This window comes from Python bivittatus, unplaced genomic scaffold, assembly GCF_059951505.1.
Source record: "Python bivittatus isolate LINGU-HERP-01145 unplaced genomic scaffold, Pbiv_v1 ctg000410_np1212, whole genome shotgun sequence".
Lineage (NCBI taxonomy): Eukaryota > Metazoa > Chordata > Lepidosauria > Squamata > Pythonidae > Python > Python bivittatus.
Window position 1 is genome coordinate 4,593,537 of NW_028277067.1, and position 21,181 is coordinate 4,614,717.

Here is a 21,181-nt window from a genome sequence, read left to right on the forward strand (position 1 = left end):
TGTCATCGAAATCAGAATAACCTGTCTGTATACCATTTCTGATTTATGAGCCACCCATTCCATTGGAGGTGATACACTAGAATAGATAGGACAGAACTTCTCCCCAGGCTGCATTACTTGTTAAAAAAATGTAGAAGAATCTTTATAAAAGGGGTTTTGCTTTTATAACTTCATCCCATTTCACAGCTGTGTTTTCAAAGCTTGGTCTCCTAGTGGTACAAGATGCCTTTTTAAAAGAAATATTAACTTGGCATATGTATTATATGTTCAGTCATTTCATACAGTTTCAGAATTAGACATCTAGTTTATAAAAAAAAAAATAATGGAGATACTGAGGAGAGAGGGGAAAAAAAGATATCAGGCCTGACATTACAGATTTCTAGCTTTATCATCACAACAATCTAGGAAGCCTCTGAGCCAAATGTTATGAAAGAAGAGAAACTGCTGAACCTCCAAGATGAGCATGCTCAGTGTATGTGCCAGCACAGAAAACAAGGAAGTACAGAAGCGCAGGAATCTACATCTCACAAGGCTGCTGTTTTAACATTCCTTAACACACATATGATTTTTTTTCTTTTTAAATAAAAAATATACCCATGGGCATTTTGTTTTCTTTTTGCTTTGTACATTTTTCTCCCACCTGAACAGTATCTTCACGGTTCATTGTTCACGTTTGTTCCCTCCTCAGTTATAAACCTCTCCTTCCATCCCAACATCAAGTTTGTTTATCTTGCTGTTTTCAATGTCAAAAGAACAACTTCTCCCTCCCTTGGAAGCAACAGCAGTTCTTCTGATGTGCGAAGTGATTCAACCAACAACTCTTTCTCCCACCCGCCTCCCCATGATTTCTTCTGAGCAGGCTCTGTAGGAATGGTTTATAATTATACCAATCCACCCACGGGGCGGGGGAAGGGGGGAGAGGAGAAAGTTCCCATTGATCCAGGTCCTCAGCTCCAGAGACCTTCAGTCTGTTGGAATAAGTAAGTATGTGTATACTATGGTGTGTGTATTTTTGCGTGTAGCTGTGGGGTAAAAAGGGGAACGATGTTTTGCACCAGCTTCCCCTGCTTTGTTTTCCAAAGGCCCTGGTGAAGGAGCACTGGCATCATTTTGTTGGCAGAGATACTGGTGTCCACTGTAACTTCTAGAAGGGTAATTTAAATACTCAGTTTGTTTTTCACAAGGTAGACTGGCTCTCACGTCATAGGATGATGCAACATCTGCAGAAACGCTGTCTGTTGCCCCCCACAGATGGTGGTGGAGTTACAGGTGCAAAGTAGGCGTGGACTTTAATATTGGGTAAGTGGGTCTGAAAAGACAAACACATTTTTTTCCCATTTACAAAAACTTAAAAATACTGAAAACATGAACAAATATGATTGTAAACTTAAAGTTGCCCATGGAATAATACTGGACCCGTAATTTGCAGAACAAATCTCTGCAAGTATCAGGGAGACATTTTAAAGAAAACTAATGGGTTCTTTCCAATCTTCCCCACTTTAGATTTGTGTAAATTTTTTACTTTTATATTTTCTCTATTCAATTGGCCAGTAAAGAGAATTTCCCTTAATTTTGTAGAAGCATCTTACTTTTTGTAGATTTGTAAAAGACGCTGCTTCGTAAACAAAAAAGAAATTGAGGTGTGGAGACACAAACTTACATGACTACTTCATGTAAACAGGCCAAGAAGTATCATTTGGTCAGCCAACTAAGTTCTTATGATGTTTGAAGTGTGTAAGTGATGATTTTATTTTGAGCTCCTTCAAATGTTGAACTGTGCAAGTGGTTTTCTGCACTGAGAAGGATCTGACTAGTATTCATGAATATCAATGTTCCCTCAAGAAAGCAGGAAATGCCCACAAACAGATCAAATTATCTTAGAAGAAAGAGGGAGGTAATAAGGTAGACAGATTCAATCTTGGCTATCTATTAGAGGGATACATTTTTTTGGTAGAAAGTTACCAACAGTCACTGGGCCCTGTGAATTCTTTGCAAAGTTGGAAACTAATTTCCATGTTACTCTTAACCTACGCAGACAAGAAGTCCCAGATTCTGATCTGCTGTTGATTTGTCACATTTATATCCTGTCTTTTATCTCAGCCAAGGCAGCTTACATGGAAGTCTGCTCTAATTTTATCCCATAATGACAGCCCTGCGAGAAAGGCTGGGCTGAGAGAATGACTGGTCCCAAACTTCCAGTGCATTCTGTGGTTGAATGGAGACTTGAACCTATAACTTTCCCGTTCAAAATGAATGCTAAGTCTAATAAACTACCCATATTATGCTATATATCCTTACCTTCAGTTTGAAGAATATGTTTCTAAGTAAAGTAGTTGTGGCTACTGGTTAGGATGAGAAAAGAGTCAAACAAGTATAGGAGCTAGAACTATATGCACATGGGTCTATTAAACAATGTAAATTTATTCTTACCCTGAGTCTCTTAATTCCAGCTCGGGTAATCTGTTGGCAGTCATATAGTTCTATCCTTTCCAGGCTGTGGCAGCTCTTGAGGTGTTCCAAGGAGGCATCTGTAATCAAGGGGCAGTTGTCCAGCTCAATCACCTCCAGGCGATCATGGGCACAGGCACCATTGCCTAAATGGCGAATACCATCATCGGTGATCAGCTCGCAGTGTGACAAACTCTGCCATCAAAAGGGAAAAGAAAGCATCAGGTGGCATTTACCAAGGTTTGGTTATGCAGATTTTTCAATTGCACTTACTGGACCCATGCCTCAATTATCCTCTACAATCTGTCCTGCAGAACTCCTGCACAATATTTTAAGGCCTTGAGGTGGAACTACACAGGCCACACGGATCCTCTTTTCTTCAGATAAGAACCCCAATTCCAGATATATTTTGGGTAGCATGCCAATCCCTCTCCCTGAAAATTTATTTATTTAAATAATTGATAAAGCCACCCATCTCCCCAAAGTGACTCTGGGTGGCATACAACAGTTAAAACCACTACCACAGTAGTTTAACAAAAACCAAATGCCTGAGGCCATACACAATCCAGCTCATAAAAATAACACATTTGCATTGACCAGCAGAGCTTGCCTAACCACAAGGCCCAGACACCTGGGGAAACAGCCAGGTCTTTAACGCCTTACAAAAGGCTAATGGGGCGGGGCCATCCTAATCTCCAGAGGGATGCTGTTCTATAGGGCATGTGTTGCTTTCCCTTTTCTTCATATACCTTTTCTCTTCCTTAGACTTCTGCAGTGCCCACTGTTTCTTCAAGTCATTGCAGGCTTAGCCTTTTTATAATATATAAACGCTTCCTTGGTTGACACTCTTATTAACAGAGTTGCAGTCCTGTTGAGAGCATTTAGGGAGTATCTTATTTAAGCTGGTTGTATGTATGGCATATGTTCAGCTATATAACTCAGCCTCTTAAAAGTGCTCTTCAACTAAGATATGTAACGAAATATTCTCTTGGCCCTTCTGACATCCCAAAATTCTATAGTAAAGCTGAGAAAACTGGGTTTGGGTAAAGTCTTCTTAGCTTGCAAGAAAAATTTAACTCACCAAAACCTGGAGCCGTGGACAGTGTATGGAGAGCTGGATTAATGTGCTGTCTGTTATCTGGAAGAAAACAAAAGAGACATGTTTGCAACTAATGCTGCACACTCGCAAGGAGTTTCGTGTGTATCATTTCATTTATTTTGTGTTAGTATTCCTCCAGGCATAACATAACAATGATTGTTGCTATCAAAGCTTGAAGGAGATGGTTGCTAGGAAAGGTACAGATTCTTCTCTGGTCATTTCCACAATGAGAATTCTGGTGGGGCCAAGAGGCAAAATGCTCATTTCTCAGCCAGTACTGATGCTGAGGTATCCATAAATTAGGTAAAAATTGTCTTTCTAATTCAAATTACATAGAGCTCTTCTCCTGGGAATTTAAAATTTGGGCCTATTTACAAATAATAACTAAGAGGAATGTTAATCTGAAGAAGACATGTAAATTCAGAGTCACTTAAACACAAATGAATTATATCTGACAATCATGGAGGGTTCTGGTTAAAAAAAAAAAAAAAAGGAAGCACTAGACCATGCAGAACTGAAACCAATCCTCTGTACTTTAAAAATCCTTTTCCTCCACTTTCTTTTGGTTTGCTTATTCACAAGCTGATACTAAGAAAGGATACTGGTACCAGCTGCTTGTTTCCCCATCTTGAAAAGACTCAACATGTAATCTAGGGCTTTTTCTACTTATTATGTGCTTGAATCTTAGGACAGTGGTTTGCAACTGAACTGATTATTTTCCAAAGCAGCAGCAGGGCAGAACCGCTGTGCTGCATTCTCAACTGTCTGGTAATGTGTAATAAAGAAGGGACATGTGATGTCAGAAAGCTGCAAAGACGCTCCTCCTTTTTTGCTCAAAGCAGCTAATGAAACAGAGGGAGGAAGCTTTCTGTCTAATGGTATTACACACTTTTAAGAGTGTTTACTGGGCCAAAAAGAGGAAGTGAAAGTGGATCAACTGTTCCCTACTAGAGAATCACCTTGTTCCACTTCTGGGTTTCATTACAAAGTCACTAGACATGATTTGGAGATTTATTTCAACCTTGTGGCATTACAGCTAATCATGAATATCTTTTCCTAGAGATAATGAAGGCCTATGAAAATTCCATTATACATGGGGCACACTCCCTTTTCCAACATTACAGGAGTGGTCTAACAGCCAAATTATCACTCACAAATATTTCCTGGCTTCAGTGCTTGTTGTGATGCTCAAAAGCAATATCAAGCAGATTCTTAATAAGTTATAATTTATTTTGCATTAGATAACTATTAACTAAATAACTAATCTATAAAATAGGGTGAAAATGGTACAATTACCTGAACACATTCCTCCAAGTCCATTTTTTCAAGCTCATGACAATTCTAGAGAACATACATACAAATTAAATATTAATTTGTTTTTTAGAAGCATGCCCTGGTATTACAGAATAGTTTGATTTGTTCCTAGGAAATAATTTCAGTGTAAGCACTTGGAAACCACTTACTTTAAAAATAAGGACAAAAAGCAAGTTTGCCAGAGAGCTGAATTGCACATAATGTATTGGACTGTTTTAGGACAAGCTAATTTTGCTCAGGAATAAAGATGAAAATGACCCCCTTGTTTTCCCCTCTTCCTGACCTGGCTCTAAAAAAAAATCTCAATTTTAATTTATATAATCTGAGAGTAGATTATATAAATGTATGGAAATGTCTAATTATCAAAGCAATTTGTTCCTGTTCCATGAACCAATCTTTTTTTCAACACCAGTCACATTTACTTCAAATGGATTATACTAATGAGACACAGGTAACTGCATTATGGGTCTAGACTAGTCATTGATTTTCAAATGATATTACATTTCAACTCCTATCATATTCAACCATTGTGGCCAATGGACAGGTATGGGAGTGGTAATCCAAGACCAATGGGCCCAAGACTGGGAAAAGCTGGTTATAAAATACAAAGACTAAAAATAAGAAACATTTAGAGGACAAGGTTTTGGAATGTTTGCACTGAATTTAGATAGGGGGATGAAGCACAACCAATAAAAAATATTAACCTGCTGCATCTTCCATTCAACCATGTTAAAGCACCTATGAAGCTATCAAATTATAATCATCTTAAAAATGCTTGGAACCATACATCCTGTTGAGCTCACAACTCTGGTTCTTTTCACATCTTTCCTGTTTGCACAAAAAGCAGAGGTAGGGTATATTATTTGAAAAGATACAGAAAAGGAAAAGAGCACTGAGCTCACGTCAGCTCCTCTCAGTATAAGCTAGCTTCTTCCCTGCATTGCAGGCTCATTTCTGGACTCAAAGGTAGAAAAAGAGAGGACTGGGTAGAACAACTGACTGTGGGTGATAAAGCATGAATGGAAAAAGAATTCTATGTTCATTGCTCTCACAGCCTCTTTTTATTTTGAGGCAGGACATATCCTGCTTTGCATGTATCTCAGGAAAGGCAAGGGAATGATAGCCTTTTCATATCTAGTTTGGTCTTTAATGAGCTTTTCTTTCTTCTGTCACCAGGATTAATCCCAGCATTTAGGCTCAATACCTAGTAGGCACTAAGCATTACTGATCTGAATATGTGAGATTCTGTATCTGCTTCCCCCCCCCCCATCCTTACTTAAAGTTCCTGAGCAGCAGCAGCATAATAGCTCCCAAGGCAATACTGAAACAGAAGCTGTTCACTATGAAGTACAGGCTTAGACAGCAAACGACAGCATCTAATGAAAAAGGCAGTCTTGACATCAAATGCTTACCCGAGCCAGAGTTGTAAAGCCCACATCTGTAAGCTGGGAACACCGAGCCACTTCCAATATCCTGCATGGAAAATAAGTATATAAACAAACAATTTTTGCTGTTTAGAGCCCACTTCTGAAATTTCAGAAACCCAGTGTGAACTAAGGAATAATCTTTAAATCCCCTATTCTAAAGTGGAATATCTTCCTACCCGTTCCTGGGATTTTAGGTACGAACAATCCTATCAAGAAAATCAAACGCTCGTAGAAGAAAAAAATAAGACTCTATAAATCTCAGAAACATTTTTTTTTACCACTTATTTCTAATTTTAATATTTTTACTATGCTTCCCAGCACAGGTACTGAAGATTTTTCAGAAACAAAAATCTCCATTCCTGCTTGCTTGCCTTTCTTAGTTAAGGAAACATCTTTAACTCATCTCTATTGTCAGCGATCCCCTCACTTCTCCAACACATATCACTGCTATCTCTTTTTTTGGTTCCCAACAATGCTTCATATTTGTGGGTCTCAAACCGATCTAATCACACTTATCTTAATAATCAATTTATGGAAGAGTCACATTGTTGTTTCTGAATGATAAGTTAGCTTTAGGAAAGGAGATGGACACTGTTTATAACAGTATAATGAAACTCTACTCTGTGCAATGATATTTTATGCTTTTCCCTCAAACATATGGGATACATTCTAAGCACGTAACATGCTTACATGCTCCTACATGGTCCTTTGGAGAAAGAACTAGTTACTTACCTGTAACTGTGGTTCTTCAAGTGGTCTGTGATTTCACACACATGGGTTATGTGTCTGCACACAGCCCCATTCAGAACCTTCCAGAGCTTACAAAATTGTTTGGAAGGAGCCCCATCCTCACATGTACCATATGACTATGCATAGTTCTCACTGAACCCCCTCAGTTCCTAAGACTGACACAATAGACCTAAAGAAACAGTAAGGTCACTTGAGATGAAACAAGGCAGAAGGGTGTATTGTGTGAATTCGCAGATGACCATTGTAAGAACTGCAGTTACAAGTAAGTAACCGGTGCTTCATTATTATGGTCTCTGTGATTCACATTTGGGCATGTAAAAGCTTACTTGGAAGAGGGTCTGGATGGCATAAAGTTACCAAAGCAAGGACAGCCCTTCCAAAGCCTGCATCTCAAGTCTCATCTTTATGTTGAATGAAGATGGAGGGCTGAGATCAAGTGGCTGCCCACATAGCTTCAGTAGGGGAGTGCGCTAGAGAAATGTTGCCAATGCTGCTGTCACTCTTGATGAGTGGGTGCAGACTGGGAGGGGCAAAGCTGTTTGGCCAGCTCATAACAAGCCTTCATGGCTGTTACTATCTATTGGGAGAAATGCTGTGAGGAAAGGCCTTCCTCTTTAGATAGGCCTTGGAATGCCAGGAATAAACTTTCTTACCTGGTGAAACAGGGTTGTATGCTTCAGGTAAAAAGTATGAACGTACAGTAATGGGCATCCAAAGAATGAAGCAGTGTTTCTAATGGTATTTAGAGGCTGGGAAAAAAGGCAGGCAATAAAATAAGTTGAGTTGAGTGGAACACTGAGGCTGATTTTGAAAGGAAAGAAAAGTAATGGGTAAAAAATTACTTTGTCCTTTGTCCCATCAAAACGAGGATGGGAAAATTTCTTGTAAAACATACAATTCTACTCTTGATAAGCCAACCAAAAATGCTACTTTCAAGGAGATGAGATTAATTGGGAAAGTAACCATGGGTTCAAAGAGTATTACACAGAGAGAACAAGAGAGAGGCTCCAGGCCAGAAATGACAAAGATGCCAAAGTTGAGTTAGGCCTTTCATGAAATGCTTTATAAGTGGGCTAGAAAATAAGAAAAGTATCTTCCAACAAAGGGAAAAAAAGAGGCTGCAAAATATACTGTCACTGAAGACAGAATTAGGTCTCATTGTTTTAAGCGAGGGGAAAAGATTGAAACATGATGGAGCTGATATTGCAAAGGACTGAACTGCTGTTTCTGAGCAGAGGATTTCCATTCAGCTGCAGAGGAAGCCCTTGTGGAAGACTTAAGAGAAACCAACGTAAGCTGCTTTGCCTCATTCCAGAGAGGTTGTGGGAATCAAATCCCCCAAGCTGTAAAGCACTGCTTGTTTGTCCCATGATGCAAAAAGACTGATTTTGCCCTAATAAGACTTGGTGATAGCCATTGCCAATTGCTGCAGTTTCTATTCATAAAAAAGCTGTTCTGGTATGTCTAAGGTGATCAGCAAGGACGCTATCACTTCCAAGCATAAAGTTTGCAAGGGCAAAGATGGACTGATAGATGCACCAATGCTAAATGTGCAACATAACACCCAAAGACTGCCAGACTTACATTACCTTATATGGAGTCCTTGGGGTTCTCTGAGTTTGGTTGTTTTCTTGCAAACGTTTCATTACCCGGCTAGGTAACATCTTCAGTGCTAAAATGAGCAAACCCCATTCCATTCTAGCACTGAAGATGTTACCTAGCCGGGTAATGAAACATTTGCAGGAAAACCACCAAGCTCAGAGAACCCCAAGGACTCCACAGTTCAACCCTGAGCTACACATATTCACTTCTATTGGTGCCACCTTATATGTTGATGTGCTAGACCACTATGGAATTGTCTCATATAATTTGGGCAGTTTGGCTACAGAGACAGTTTTGGAAGGCTTGGAATACCTTTTGCACAGTTAGCAGCTTGAGTTCACTGATAATATAAAGCTTTGTACCTTGACCAAGACCCACAGATGCAGAGGGCTCATAGGTGGGTTTCCTCTAAGCATTGATGTGTCAGTGATGAGGACGTCCACTAGGAAGAGAGATGTGAAAGAGATACCTCCAAGAAGATTGACTGAAACCAGTCACCAGAAGAAGGATTCCTTGATGCAGGGCAGAACTGAGTGGAGGAGCTGCCATATGTCTGAGCCCAGAAAAGTGGAACAGGTAGTCCTTATTGAGTGACTGCCCCAGACAGCAACCATTTGCAGTTACAATGGTAATGAAAAAGTAACTTTGCAACGAATGCCTGCATTTATGACCTTTGCAGAATCTCTTTCAGTCATGTGTTTGCCATTATAGTCAGTTAATATGCACTGTCCCGTGCCCAACCCATTTTTCTCCCCCCCCATGGAGCAGAGAGATTGCCTAAACAAGCTATCTCTTCCTGAGCGGCTTTTCTCTACAGCCCAATGCATCCCTGAAAAGCACTAATGACAATGTAAGAACCTGAGTTTCCTAACCTTAATTAGTTGAGTAGAATCCTCTCTGCTGCCTGCCACTGACAAGACCCTAATCAGTTTCACACTAAAGGTTTTTGTTTACTTCCTAAGCAGTGGCTCCCACCCTAGGCAAACAGCTGGCTAGCACATTCCTTTTGATGTGTATTCCCCATTGTGTGCCTGCTTACTCTCTTGTAATCCCTTCCTCTCCAATAAATGTAAATACAAACTTCTCTTCTTGCTAATTATCCCAGTGCCAGGGTGAGCATTCCAAAGGGTGGGAAATGGGGAAAAAGGGCTATAAGAATTGCCCTTTGCTTCCTCGTGAATCAAGTTCCAGAAACCTTCCCTGCCGTTTGGGCTCATCCAGCTGTATGGAGTCGTACCCTTCTGACGCTGTAAAGCAAAGGAAAGCTGAAGTAAAATTGTAAGCATACTTGTGGTCACATGATTTTTCATTTAGCAACTGCTTTGCTTAATGACTGAGTTGCTGGTCCCAATTGCAGTCGCTAAACAAGGACTACCTGTAAGACTGTAAAGCCCCCAAAGATGGACAAAGCATACAACTGAAGTCACAGCCATGATTTGGCCAAATTGCTAAAGATGTATGTAGGTTCTGACTTTTGTTAAGAAGGAGGTCTTATGTGTAAGTCCTGAAGAGCTGCAGCAAGACAAAAAAGCAGATCTTCTGATAGTATCTATCACTGCTCAAACAGGATAACCTGTTAAGGAGTAAGGGTAGCCTTCTCATAAGTGACCTGGACGCCAATGTGCAGGAGGAGCCAAAGGGCTAGAACTATGTAGCGAGATAGCTTGGCATGGAAATATGCATTTAGGGACCAGTTATCTAGTTAGGAACAAAATGATAGCCTGGAAGCAGAGAAGTGCAAGTGCAGGGCGACTGAATGTCTAATTGTAAAATTGGTAAGTGAATCCATCTGCTATAAAATGAAGGAGCACAGTTCCCTGGGAGGAGGCTTTCAAATCCCCTTTTTGTAGGAGGAGGGAAGCCTCTGACAAAAGTCTAGTGATGCCTTAAGAAGCTACAGTGTAGTTTGGTTTAGTGTTAAAAAAGAATTTAATATGGTAACTTTGCAAAACAATCAACAGAACCCAAAGACTGTGATTACAGAAACTCATGGACCCTGAAAGTTAATGCAAACAGACCCTGGGAGTCTAGTACAGGAGAGCATCAAACTCAAAGATGCCACTTGAAGCCCTAAGACTAGTTCCTACAGCTCTACTATGCTGGACAAGTAGGCAAAAGCCCCTGGACAGAGAACAAGATTGAATGGTTGAGATGTGAACTGTACCACAAATGTTAGCAAGAGGGGACAAAGGGGGGGGGGGTTGCTGCAGCCCTCACTTGCATGCTTCTCCAAATGTCATCAGTCTATATGCTGAATAATCCATCTTAACTGGAGGAATTTCGATCCTCAATTCTAATCTAAGCCTTTTGTGTAAATCAAGTGGAGTACAGCCAGGCATAGTGACACAAGTTGACAGAAGAAGCTGCAACTTAAGGATCTGTATTTAATTCTTACTTGGCAAATCATACTGTTTTTGTCTAAAAATCTAGATTTATCTTATTACTATTTTTATTATTTTATTATTACCCTCTTATCCACTGGCAAATGAGATACAAATTGGACTATTTTCTTCCCCCCAAAATGGGGTATTTTACCATACAATGCTTGTTAACTGGAGGAACAAAGCCCAGAAAATGTTGGACATCCTTCCCATAGCTAGGTGCCAGCCATCAGATTAGGTACTGTACTGAAACAACTAGAGAAAGTCAAACACACATTTTTGTAAGTTAGAAAAAAGATTGTGGATTCGCTCTAAAGCACTCTTAATATGAGTCTCGTGCAAAGAAGGGTCTTCTGAAAAAATCAATTATGCCATCCAAGTACCACTATATATTTCTCCAAAATATCAGAAAATATTTCATTCATGAATCTGGAGAAGAGCGTGGGAGGATTAGTCAATCCCAAAGGCATAATACCTGTGTATTCCAATATGCCATACTTGGTATCAAAGGCAATTAAATACTCACAGCCCTCTTTCATTCTGATCAAATTATGTATACCTCTCAAGTCCAATTTAGTAAAAAGTTTGCTTTTGAAGGCAGACCAGCAGATCTGAAATAAGAAGCAGTGGGTAGCGGTCTCTAATGATTACACTGTTCAGAAGTCTATAGTCATGAACAGTTATTTTCCTTAGGGACAAAAAACAGGTGCAAATGCTGGAGATTTAGAAGGGCAAATAAAGCTTGATTTCAAGTTATCATCCAGAAACTCCTTCAACGTGGCTAATTCTTGAGTAGACATGGAATATTGCCATTTAGCTGGCATCTGGGCTCCCGGCTTCAAATGGATGGTATGTTCACATGCCAAATGGGAAGACAATGTAGTTGCTTCCCCCTCCCCCAAAATATCAGCAAACTCTGCATAATTTTCCAGCAAGGAAGGGGATTTGGAGAATTATGCTGGGGAGGAAGAATGAGAGTAGGAAGCCTGCAAACTATGTTGTTGACACTTTTGAGACAGAAAAGGAATTGTTCTTTGCTCCCAGATAACATCTGGATTATGAGTTTGCACCAACCAATGCTCAACACAATGAACGCATATAAGGAAGCTTTGACATACAGTGGCAAAAATTCTGCATGATCATTTATTGTTAGTAGCAAAGGTGTTATGTTCAAAGGAGTTGCCTATCAATTGTTTCTACAAGCACAGGTTTCTCTAATAACTGATGGGCAATTTAAACCAAGTTGCACTGTGGTCTTATCTAAGGAAATTGGCTATTGCAACTTAAATATACAACAGTAGAGAGTTTTATTTCAGAACCTGAAGATATTCGAAGAGTAGCAGGGATAATAAAATTTGCCTGTTGCTGGCTCCCTGAGCTCTTAATTGGCTGAGGGCCCCGTGCCAAGCTCTTGGGAGTGGAGCAAGCAAAGTTCCTGAAGGTGAAGCTTTGGAGTGATTCAGGCACGTACTTGCTATGCAGCCTGCTGCTCCACAGATGCAGTACTTCACAGCTGACTCACAACATTGTACTTTGGTGTGCAAGTCTTGGCTAGATGTCCTGGGGCTCCACAGTAAAAACAAAAAAGCAAGGTTTCCCCTTTGTTTCTCTGCTGAAGACAGAGATCTTTTTATTGCTCCCATTTGTGTGGGGTGTTGGTGTCTGAGGAAGCCACAGGAAGTGGGGGGAGGGGCAAAGGGAGGCTATAAAACTTCCTCCCTTTCCTATTTCCTCTGTGCCTCAATTCCTCCAACTGCCTATCAATTAACACAAAATGTTGGAACAGTTCTTCTAAATTCTCTGGTTTGCTCTGTCTCACAAACAATTCGCTCAGTCCACCCTTCTCAAACTGGTCAGTTAGAACAAGATCATTCCACCCCACATCTCTGGTATGTAACTGAAAATCTAATATGCACTCATGAATTCTGCAGTTGCTCTGTTTCAGCTTGCAAATATTTTATTTGCTGCTGTTCTCGAAATCTTTTCATGAAGGTCTGGTAATTATCCAGCAATGGATCATTGCCCTCAGTGAGGGGCACAGCCCATATGGCTACCCCTTCTTTCAGCAGAATCAGAACCTAGAGTGACCTGAGGGAAATTCTGTTGGCCAATCCACCATACACAATTCACACTGAGTTGTGAAAATCAGAAACTGATCCTGGCTCCCCCGAACTTCTCCAGCAAACTTCCATGAAAGTGAATAAGTACTGATTGGGCTGCAGGCTGTTGAACGACTCCTGGCTATGGCAAACCTTGTCCCAAGTGCTGTGTTGTACCACGGCATTGTATAGGTTATTTATATACCCACTTGCTCTTGATATTGTAACAATGCTTCAGCAAGTTGTTCTGTGTGTGCCCTGAGGATCTGATGCCATCTTCAGAGTCAAAAGCATGGTTCAATGCCTCTCTGATTAAAGAGTAATGAGGCTTTCAAGATTGGTTTCAACCCTTCAAGATAGGCCAGATCAGGGAGCAGACTCTACTAGAACTACTGGAACTCTGCTTTATTATTGTAGGATATACAATAATAATATGACAAAATCTTGAAAGCTTGCCAGGATTTCCCTTTGCCCCTTCTTATATCAAATAGAATCAAGGCAGACTTCTCTTGAGTTTATCACCCCTTTTCCTCTCCCAGAATTAAGTTGATGTTTACTTAACAGTTCTTGCATTCTTTTTTCAAAGTTACCTGTGTACTTCCCTACAGAGAGCAAGGGGAATGGTCCCCAACTGGTGTATCAAGTGATGATGTTAAAGGAAATTCTGAATAGTGTGAAGGGGCATGAGAGGCAATCATTAAGTCTGGAGACATCAATGGAAGCTCCACTAGGGGATATACCAGGTAGAACCCATAGCAGGAGACAAAAATCTAAGATCAAATGGCCTCAGGAGATGTAGGCCTGACTGAGAGAAAGATGGTAAACTTTGGATAAGAGATGATGACAGGCTGCAATTCAAATGCATGATCTGCCTTGAAGAAATTGCTTGGAGGAAAGAAGAATCCTGAGAGAGATGCTTACAAAGCCTGCCTGTCATGTGGTTGGTACTAGGCATGATTGGGTGGTGGAATTAGAAAAGAATATGGAGCCAAAACAAGTTATGTGTAATTATCTGACTCATATCTAGAGCTGTTCAAAGAGTACAGGTTCACTGATTGTGGCCATGAAAGGCTTGGTGCTGAGAGGACCAATGATCTGTCTAGAAGAACAGGACAGCATGGAACCAACCAAAATCAGACACAGACACCCTTTGGAGGTTGCCTGAGCATAAGGAGATCTTGGTAATCTTGAAACGTTTGAAAGGAGAGTTCTTGGTTTTGACTACCCTGAAGGATCTAGAGGAGCAGATGAAAGGACAGTCTGAAACAGGATCTGTCCCAAATTTCTCCTTCCAAGATCAACTTCCATGCCTAAAAACCACTTGTGAGAACTGGGCAGTACAAATTAGAATCAATGATGGAGCCAATGGTACTAGAATTGGAGAAGACCATTAAGGAGGGGAAATCAAAGCTGTTTGAGCTGAAATCAGGGAAGCACTACAGCTTTTATTTCTTGTTTCTTCACTGAGCTGTTGAAGCAGGCTTCTTAAAAAGCTTTGAACCTCTGATGTGAACCTTGCTGGTGATAATGCGCAGTAGACACCTGAGGATCCTCTGTAGGTGATGGAGAATTCAATTAATCTGTCAAAGAGATGAGGAAGTTGCCAGACAATGTTTGGTACATGGTAGGAGGCTTGGAGAAAGACAAGGGGACTACAATAGCTTTGGAGTCTACTGCTCTTAGAAATTACATCTAAACAGTGGCTTGTATTTGTAAAGCGACCGGTAAACACCTGGCAATATTTATAGGAGTTTAGTGAGTGATCTTTACTGGGGCAAAAAACCTTCCTTCCCCAATGTTAGCATATGTGAAACGAGGCCATAATGCCAATGACCAGGTGCCTGCAATCAGAGCAAAAGGTGTCCTAAACAGGGGTATGCCAATGTTTATCAAAATAATGTCAAGGCTCTTAGTGGACTTGAATTTTGCTGAAGCTTCCCAGACATTTGACAAGGCACAACACAGCCAGAAAAGCATCTTTATTGTACCCAAGGACTGAAATCAGTTCAAACAACTGACTTCCTTCTGACAGTTGAGGTTATATTCACATCTTATACTCTCTGAAGTTTAAACATGGTCCTTTCCATAGGTTAATGGAAAAAATAATTTACCTTTCTCATGACTTGTACTAGGTGACAATTGGTTATTTATATTTTTAACACTCCTGCCCTGGGAAACTCTAGCTCCTAACATATCACCTATATAAGTTGTTTTGAGTGTTTTGAGCTCAAAATGTTCCCAAAACACTTGAAATAGATTGTTTCACACTTGAAACATATTTTGTAGTCAAAACAGGGGGTTTCAAAGTTGAAATGGTTCAATTTAAAAACATTTTATGCACTCCTATTCCTGATGAACACTTTTAATTCTGATGAACCCTAAGGAGTTTTGAAGAACTGAGATTAAAGAAAATATTTTAAAAAAAGGTAAAGTGTTTCAATAATGCTGAGATATTATCGGCTCAAAGAAGAACATGCAACACAATGGTGGTCAAAACTGATTCAGCAGGAACTGTGCCTAGTCACATGGTATGCATGAGAGTAGAGTGCCCATCAAACAATTCTGTAAGTTCCAAAAGGTTCTGAGCAAGCACATAACCCATGTGTGTGAATCACAGAGACCACAAAGAAGAAGCCTACTTACCTAAGTCTTGGACAATTTTGCCCTAATGCATTCAAGATGGCATCAGTGATGTTGGAACAGCCAGAAGCACACAGAGATTGCAACTTGTGGCATCCTCTACATATTGTAATGAGGCCGTCATCTGTTATTTGCTAGAAAAGGAAAGGGAGTCAATCATTCATAGTGAGAAGCAGGTTTGGGGTGGTGCTGTGTCCAATTTACTCTGTAAATTCTAAAATTAAATGTTAAAAAGGATTTGTCAGTGAAACATTTGGATGGATGACTATTTGGCAAACTATCACATGAAAAACCAGAATGACAACTGCATACAACCGCCCCAAATCAGTTCCTTTTTTGGATAAATGTTCCATTTTTGGCACCACCACAAACTGGTTCAGGATATTTTCTTGGAAGAAAAAAATGTACTTCCTCTTCCAGACTGTATTTTTAACATGTTTAAAAAAAAAAAAACAGACAAGACCAACAAAGCATGGCAGTTCAAAATAAAAAAAATTTTCCAGCCTGTTCTACAAACAAATTTTGAAAAAAAATCATGTACAAGGTCAAATGAATACCATTTGATTTACCAGACTAAATGCTAATATTACAATGATTTTGGAGGACTTTCCAAGATATTAAAGTGATATTCATTATATAGATATGTGGAGAAATAGCTGTCAATTTGAGAGTTTAAAAACATCTAGTCATTGAATGGAGTCAAGCAGTCTTCAGAGTTTGGGGATGGAATAAAGTGAGTTTTGCTTTGTGGAATATAGTAGCTTTTGGGTTGGTTGGTCAGAGATCAGTATCCAGGTCATAAAAGTGTACAGCCAAAACAGTATTTTAAAATCCTCCAACTCAAAATTCAAATTACGCTAGGAATAAAAATGACAGCTGATAGAAAAGATCAGGTATGAAGTACCCACATATGATTTTAAAAAGAAAGGTGCCAGAAAGCAGTCGTAGGAAAACTGTCATTTTAAATGCATTAGTGGGGAGAGATAGTGATGGAAGGAAAGTTGCAGTTTGAAAGAAAGGCTTCTATACATGCTAGCTGAAGGCTGATTATTATAAAGGATAGTTTGCCGCTTCAATACTGCATAAGCGTACATGCACGTGGACACATACGCACAAAAATACACACATATTGATCAGTGGGTTACTGAAGAAGCCTTGCTACCCAATAATTCTACTCAGATGCTGCTTCCACGTCGGTTTTCTTGTGTATATGGGAAAAGCAGGTGAAGCACCAAGGGATTCAGAAAGTGCAGTATGAATCCTCAACTCTGCCAGTTTGGTTGGCATGTTTGAAATTTGGAGAAAAAATAGGAGTTTTGTAAAATGGCTTCTAGGGGAACTTGTCCATTCACAAAATAGCTGCCCTGGAGAACATAATCAATTAAAAAGGATAGAGTTATCAGACTGGTACCTGCTACCTCCTCTTTACTTCCCAATGTATCTTTATCCTTTTTCTGGTCAATTAGATACATCTGAAAACAAACTACTAGACTGTAGTCATCTATCATATTTATGGGGGCCATTGGTGGCTCAGAGGTATTCTTGGAACCAACATAATGCTGAAAGACGAATGCTTTGCTTTGCAGTATACCACTCTGCCCCCCTCACATATATACATACATATACATAGATACACGCATGCACACGCACACACACACCAAGGCCAGGTGGAGCAGGAAACCTGAAGGGTGCCAAGGGAGATATGGAAATTAAGAGGTCATGCCAGTGCTAGCCAGGCTTCCTAACAATGCAGATGGTTGGCCAATTAAGTAATTCCCTGATTTGCTCCTAAACCTTGATTCAGGCTTGATGCATTTTTTTTTCCTTTACTGGTCCTTACAATTCAAAAGCTGAAGGGACAAAGCCCAAAACAAGAAAAATGGCAGAAAAAAAAAAATCTCTAATTATGGTAAGAAAATCAACTGATTCATTAAAACGCTAGTTGAACTAGGATACTATAATGTACAAATTTTGACCTGTACATCCCATTCCCTCCAGCTTATCTTATTGCTCACATTTTTAAACACTTTCCTATCTCCCATATTTTTCTACAATAAAATAAACAGTCACTCTGCTAAGCCAACAGTGATAACATAAAACATTGCATATGATGTGGAAATAGGTAATTTACAAAGCTGCCATATTATAAGAAAAGAGAAAAGTCTGGATTCATAAGGGCCAACTTCTTACCAAGCACGTTTGCAAATTCAAAGTCACTAATTCAGGACAATGTGCACCAATGTATTTGAGAGCTTCATCTTCCAGCTAAGAGGAGAAGGACAGAAAAGGAGAAAATAGACAATTTCCTAGGTCTGTTCGTTGTACTTTTCATTTATAGCATGAGGGCAGTCAATCTTGTTTTTCTTATTCCTGCCCCACTAGAGATCACGATGCTGCAATTCACAGCAAAACCCAGAAATTTGGTGACACATTTCAATATTTACTTATAACAAAACAATTTTCTTTTCACTGGTCTCCTTTAAAAAAAAAAAAACACCTACCCAAAAGAAGCTGCAAACATTGTTATGTCATTAACTCATTACTATAATTCCTGCAACCCCTGAAATTTTGAGCGTATGTTGCTTAAAATATATACAGGTAGATCTCGCTTACTGGCTGCCTTGTGCAGTGACTGTTCAAAGTTATAATGGTGCTAAAAAAATAACTTTGCAGCCAATGCCCCCATTTATGATCTTCATAGCGTCTCTCTCTCAGTCATGTGTTCGCCATTACAGTCAGTTAGTATGCGTTGTCCGGTGCCTCACCCTTTTTCTTTTTTCCACCCTTGCAGAGCAGAGAGATTGGAGGCATTACAAGAGAGTAAGGAGGTACACAACGGGTCATACGCATTGAAAGGAATGCGCTAGTGCTTGCAGCCCCGAGTGCACCTGGCAAACAGCTGGTGCTAGTGCATTCCTTTCAATGTGTATTCCCCATTGTGTGTCTGCTTACTCTCTCATAATCCCTTCTTCTGCAATGAATGTAAATACAAACATTAATTCACTTCTTGCTAATTACCCCAGCATCAGGGTGGGCATTTCAAAGGGTGGGGGAGTGGGGGAAAAAGGAAGGCTGAAATAAAATCGTAAGCACAGTCATGGTCACAATGATTTTCCACTTAACAACCATGTCACTTAGTGACCAAGATGCTGGTTCCAATTGTAGTCATTAAACAAGGAGTATCTGTATTATACAAACACCAATTAAGTATGACCTCTGGCTACAAATGAATTCCCGATCTCTGCCCTATGAGTGTAACAGCAAATGCTATCCCTGGCATAATAGTTCCAGAATTTCTTCCTCAAAAATTAGGAGTGCAGAATTAAGGGCTTCAACTCATATTTTATTTCAAAGGGAAAACAAAGATGTTTTCCATAAAGCAGAAAATGCACACATATTATTTTTGCTAATATAAATGTCGCTGAATGAAGGGTAACAAATGACAAATAATTGATTACGGGCCTTAGTGTCATCAATATTTTTCTTAGAATGTGATAATTTAAAAAACTGCTCATATTTCTTTTAAAAAAAGAACTGGAATCTAAAATTAAGATTGCATTTGCTAAATCTCTCAACAATAGTTTCTTCCTTTATAATTTGTACTGATACTTCTTGGGCTACTTGAAGTGTTACATTAATGATGACTTAAATGTGCCCAGGAATGTCATACTATTTAAGTTTGCACAGGAAGCATCAACACAACTTACAAAGAAAAAAAAACAGTTAAGACAACCTGTTCACTGTTCAACAAGTTCAGTTTTGAACTTCACATCTGGCAAAATCTTGGTAAACTGACCAAATTTGTTTTAGAAACAGAACACATTCACTTTCCCCAAGCTGGTACACTGTGGACATGTTGCCTACAATTCTCAGGATTGCCAAACAATACAAACAACGCTGACTGGGCATTTTAGAAATTGCAAGCAACATATCTGAAGGACACCTACATGCATAAGTCTATGATATATAGTGGAAATAATACTCAGCTTTGTCCATTTTCATATACCCACGCTCTCCAGTAAAATGCATAAAATTGTAAATCTGGCATGGAAACACTAACAATCGTGGTAGTTGGTTTCCAACCCAACCCTTTGAACAAAGGCAGTTGTTCTATGCTCAATATAACAAGTTTCCCCAAGCCCTGCACCATAAGCTTTATATGTGTATAATTGGGTATAAAGTACAGGTAATCCTCAAGTTATGATTACTTGTTCAGCAACCATTCAAAGTTACGATGGTGCTGAATGAGGGGGACTTATGACTGGTCTGCAAAGCTGTGGCCGTTGCAATGTCCCCAGAGTCATGTGATCACAATTCTGGCATTTGGCAATCAGCTTGTACTTACAATAGTTGCAGTGTCCTGCAGTCACATGATCACCATTACGAGTTTCCCTGCCAGCTTCCCACAAGCAAAGTCAATGGAAAAGCCATCAGGGAAGGTTGCAAGTTGCTCCTACCTACCACTTTTTCTCTGAGGAGCCCTGTTATGGAGTCCATAACACACACACACACACACACACACACACACACACACACACCTGCAGCAACCCCTCTGCCTGCCCGCACTAGTGCTGTGCTCCTCCTGCACTCACACTGCTTGCCTGCACTCACACTGTGTCACAGCACCCACCCAGCCACACTCATGCTGCAGCACCCCATCCCCACCTGGCTGCACTCCACAGCGCTTATCCGCCCTCCAGCTTGCTTGCAAGCTGCTTGAGGAAAGGCTTGTCATGACCAGGTCTTGCAACTTCCTGCTGGCTTCCCCACTGACTTTGCTCGTTGAAAGCTGGCAGGAAGTTGCAAGTCACGGTCACATGAGGTTCTTGCTTAACAACCTGAGATCCTCGCTTAAAGTTGGCAACAGGAACTGCTGGGATTGCTGTCGCTAAGCGATGCAGGCACATGATGCTGTGCTTTACAACCACATCGCTTAGCAATGGAAATTCAGGTCCCAATTGCTGTCATAACTCAAGGACTACCTGTAATGCTCTGATTTAAAGAACAAATTGTAAATCATTAGTATAACACTTTTGGATAGACTGAGACAACAAAACAAAACAATAAATAGATGAATAATCTTGTTTCTTTAGCATTATTCTTTCTCTAATTTTCAGTGTCTTGTGAGTCATGAGACGCTGTCATTTGTCTACATGAAACAAATCAAGCTCAGCCAACAGTTTTCTACACTGTTGCGCTTTCAGTGGATATTATACAGTACCTGTGTGCAGCCTTTCAGAAACAGAGCTTTGAGTCCACCACAGCCTCTCACTAAAGCTTGGATGCCATCTTTTGTCACTTGGTCACACCATGAGATATTGAGCTGCTCCAGTAGAGGGCACCCCTCACTGGGAGGGGAAAAGGGATGGGTACAGAAAGAAAATGCAGGTAGTTATGTTAAATCTAAACATCTTGCTTCAA

At 40.1% G+C, this 21,181-nt stretch overlaps 1 protein-coding gene across 3 annotated transcripts in view; it reads right to left on the reverse strand.

Annotated features, from left to right (window-relative positions):
• Positions 1–284: 284 nt before the first annotated feature.
• The window catches only part of FBXL20 (F-box and leucine rich repeat protein 20), a 62,960-nt gene continuing 42,063 nt past the window's right edge, over positions 285–21,181 (reverse strand). For all 3 annotated transcript variants that reach the window (XM_088143397.1, XM_007422368.3, XM_025177606.2), the window contains exons 8-15: positions 20,982–21,108; positions 17,951–18,025; positions 15,764–15,894; positions 6,274–6,334; positions 4,844–4,888; positions 3,530–3,586; positions 2,431–2,643; positions 285–1,309 (exon numbers count right to left, since the gene is read on the reverse strand). In XM_088143397.1, the coding sequence (XP_087999523.1) occupies positions 1,202–1,309; positions 2,431–2,643; positions 3,530–3,586; positions 4,844–4,888; positions 6,274–6,334; positions 15,764–15,894; positions 17,951–18,025; positions 20,982–21,108 (817 nt within the window). In that variant the 3' untranslated portion in view covers positions 285–1,201. The remainder of the gene's footprint in view (positions 1,310–2,430; positions 2,644–3,529; positions 3,587–4,843; positions 4,889–6,273; positions 6,335–15,763; positions 15,895–17,950; positions 18,026–20,981; positions 21,109–21,181) is intronic.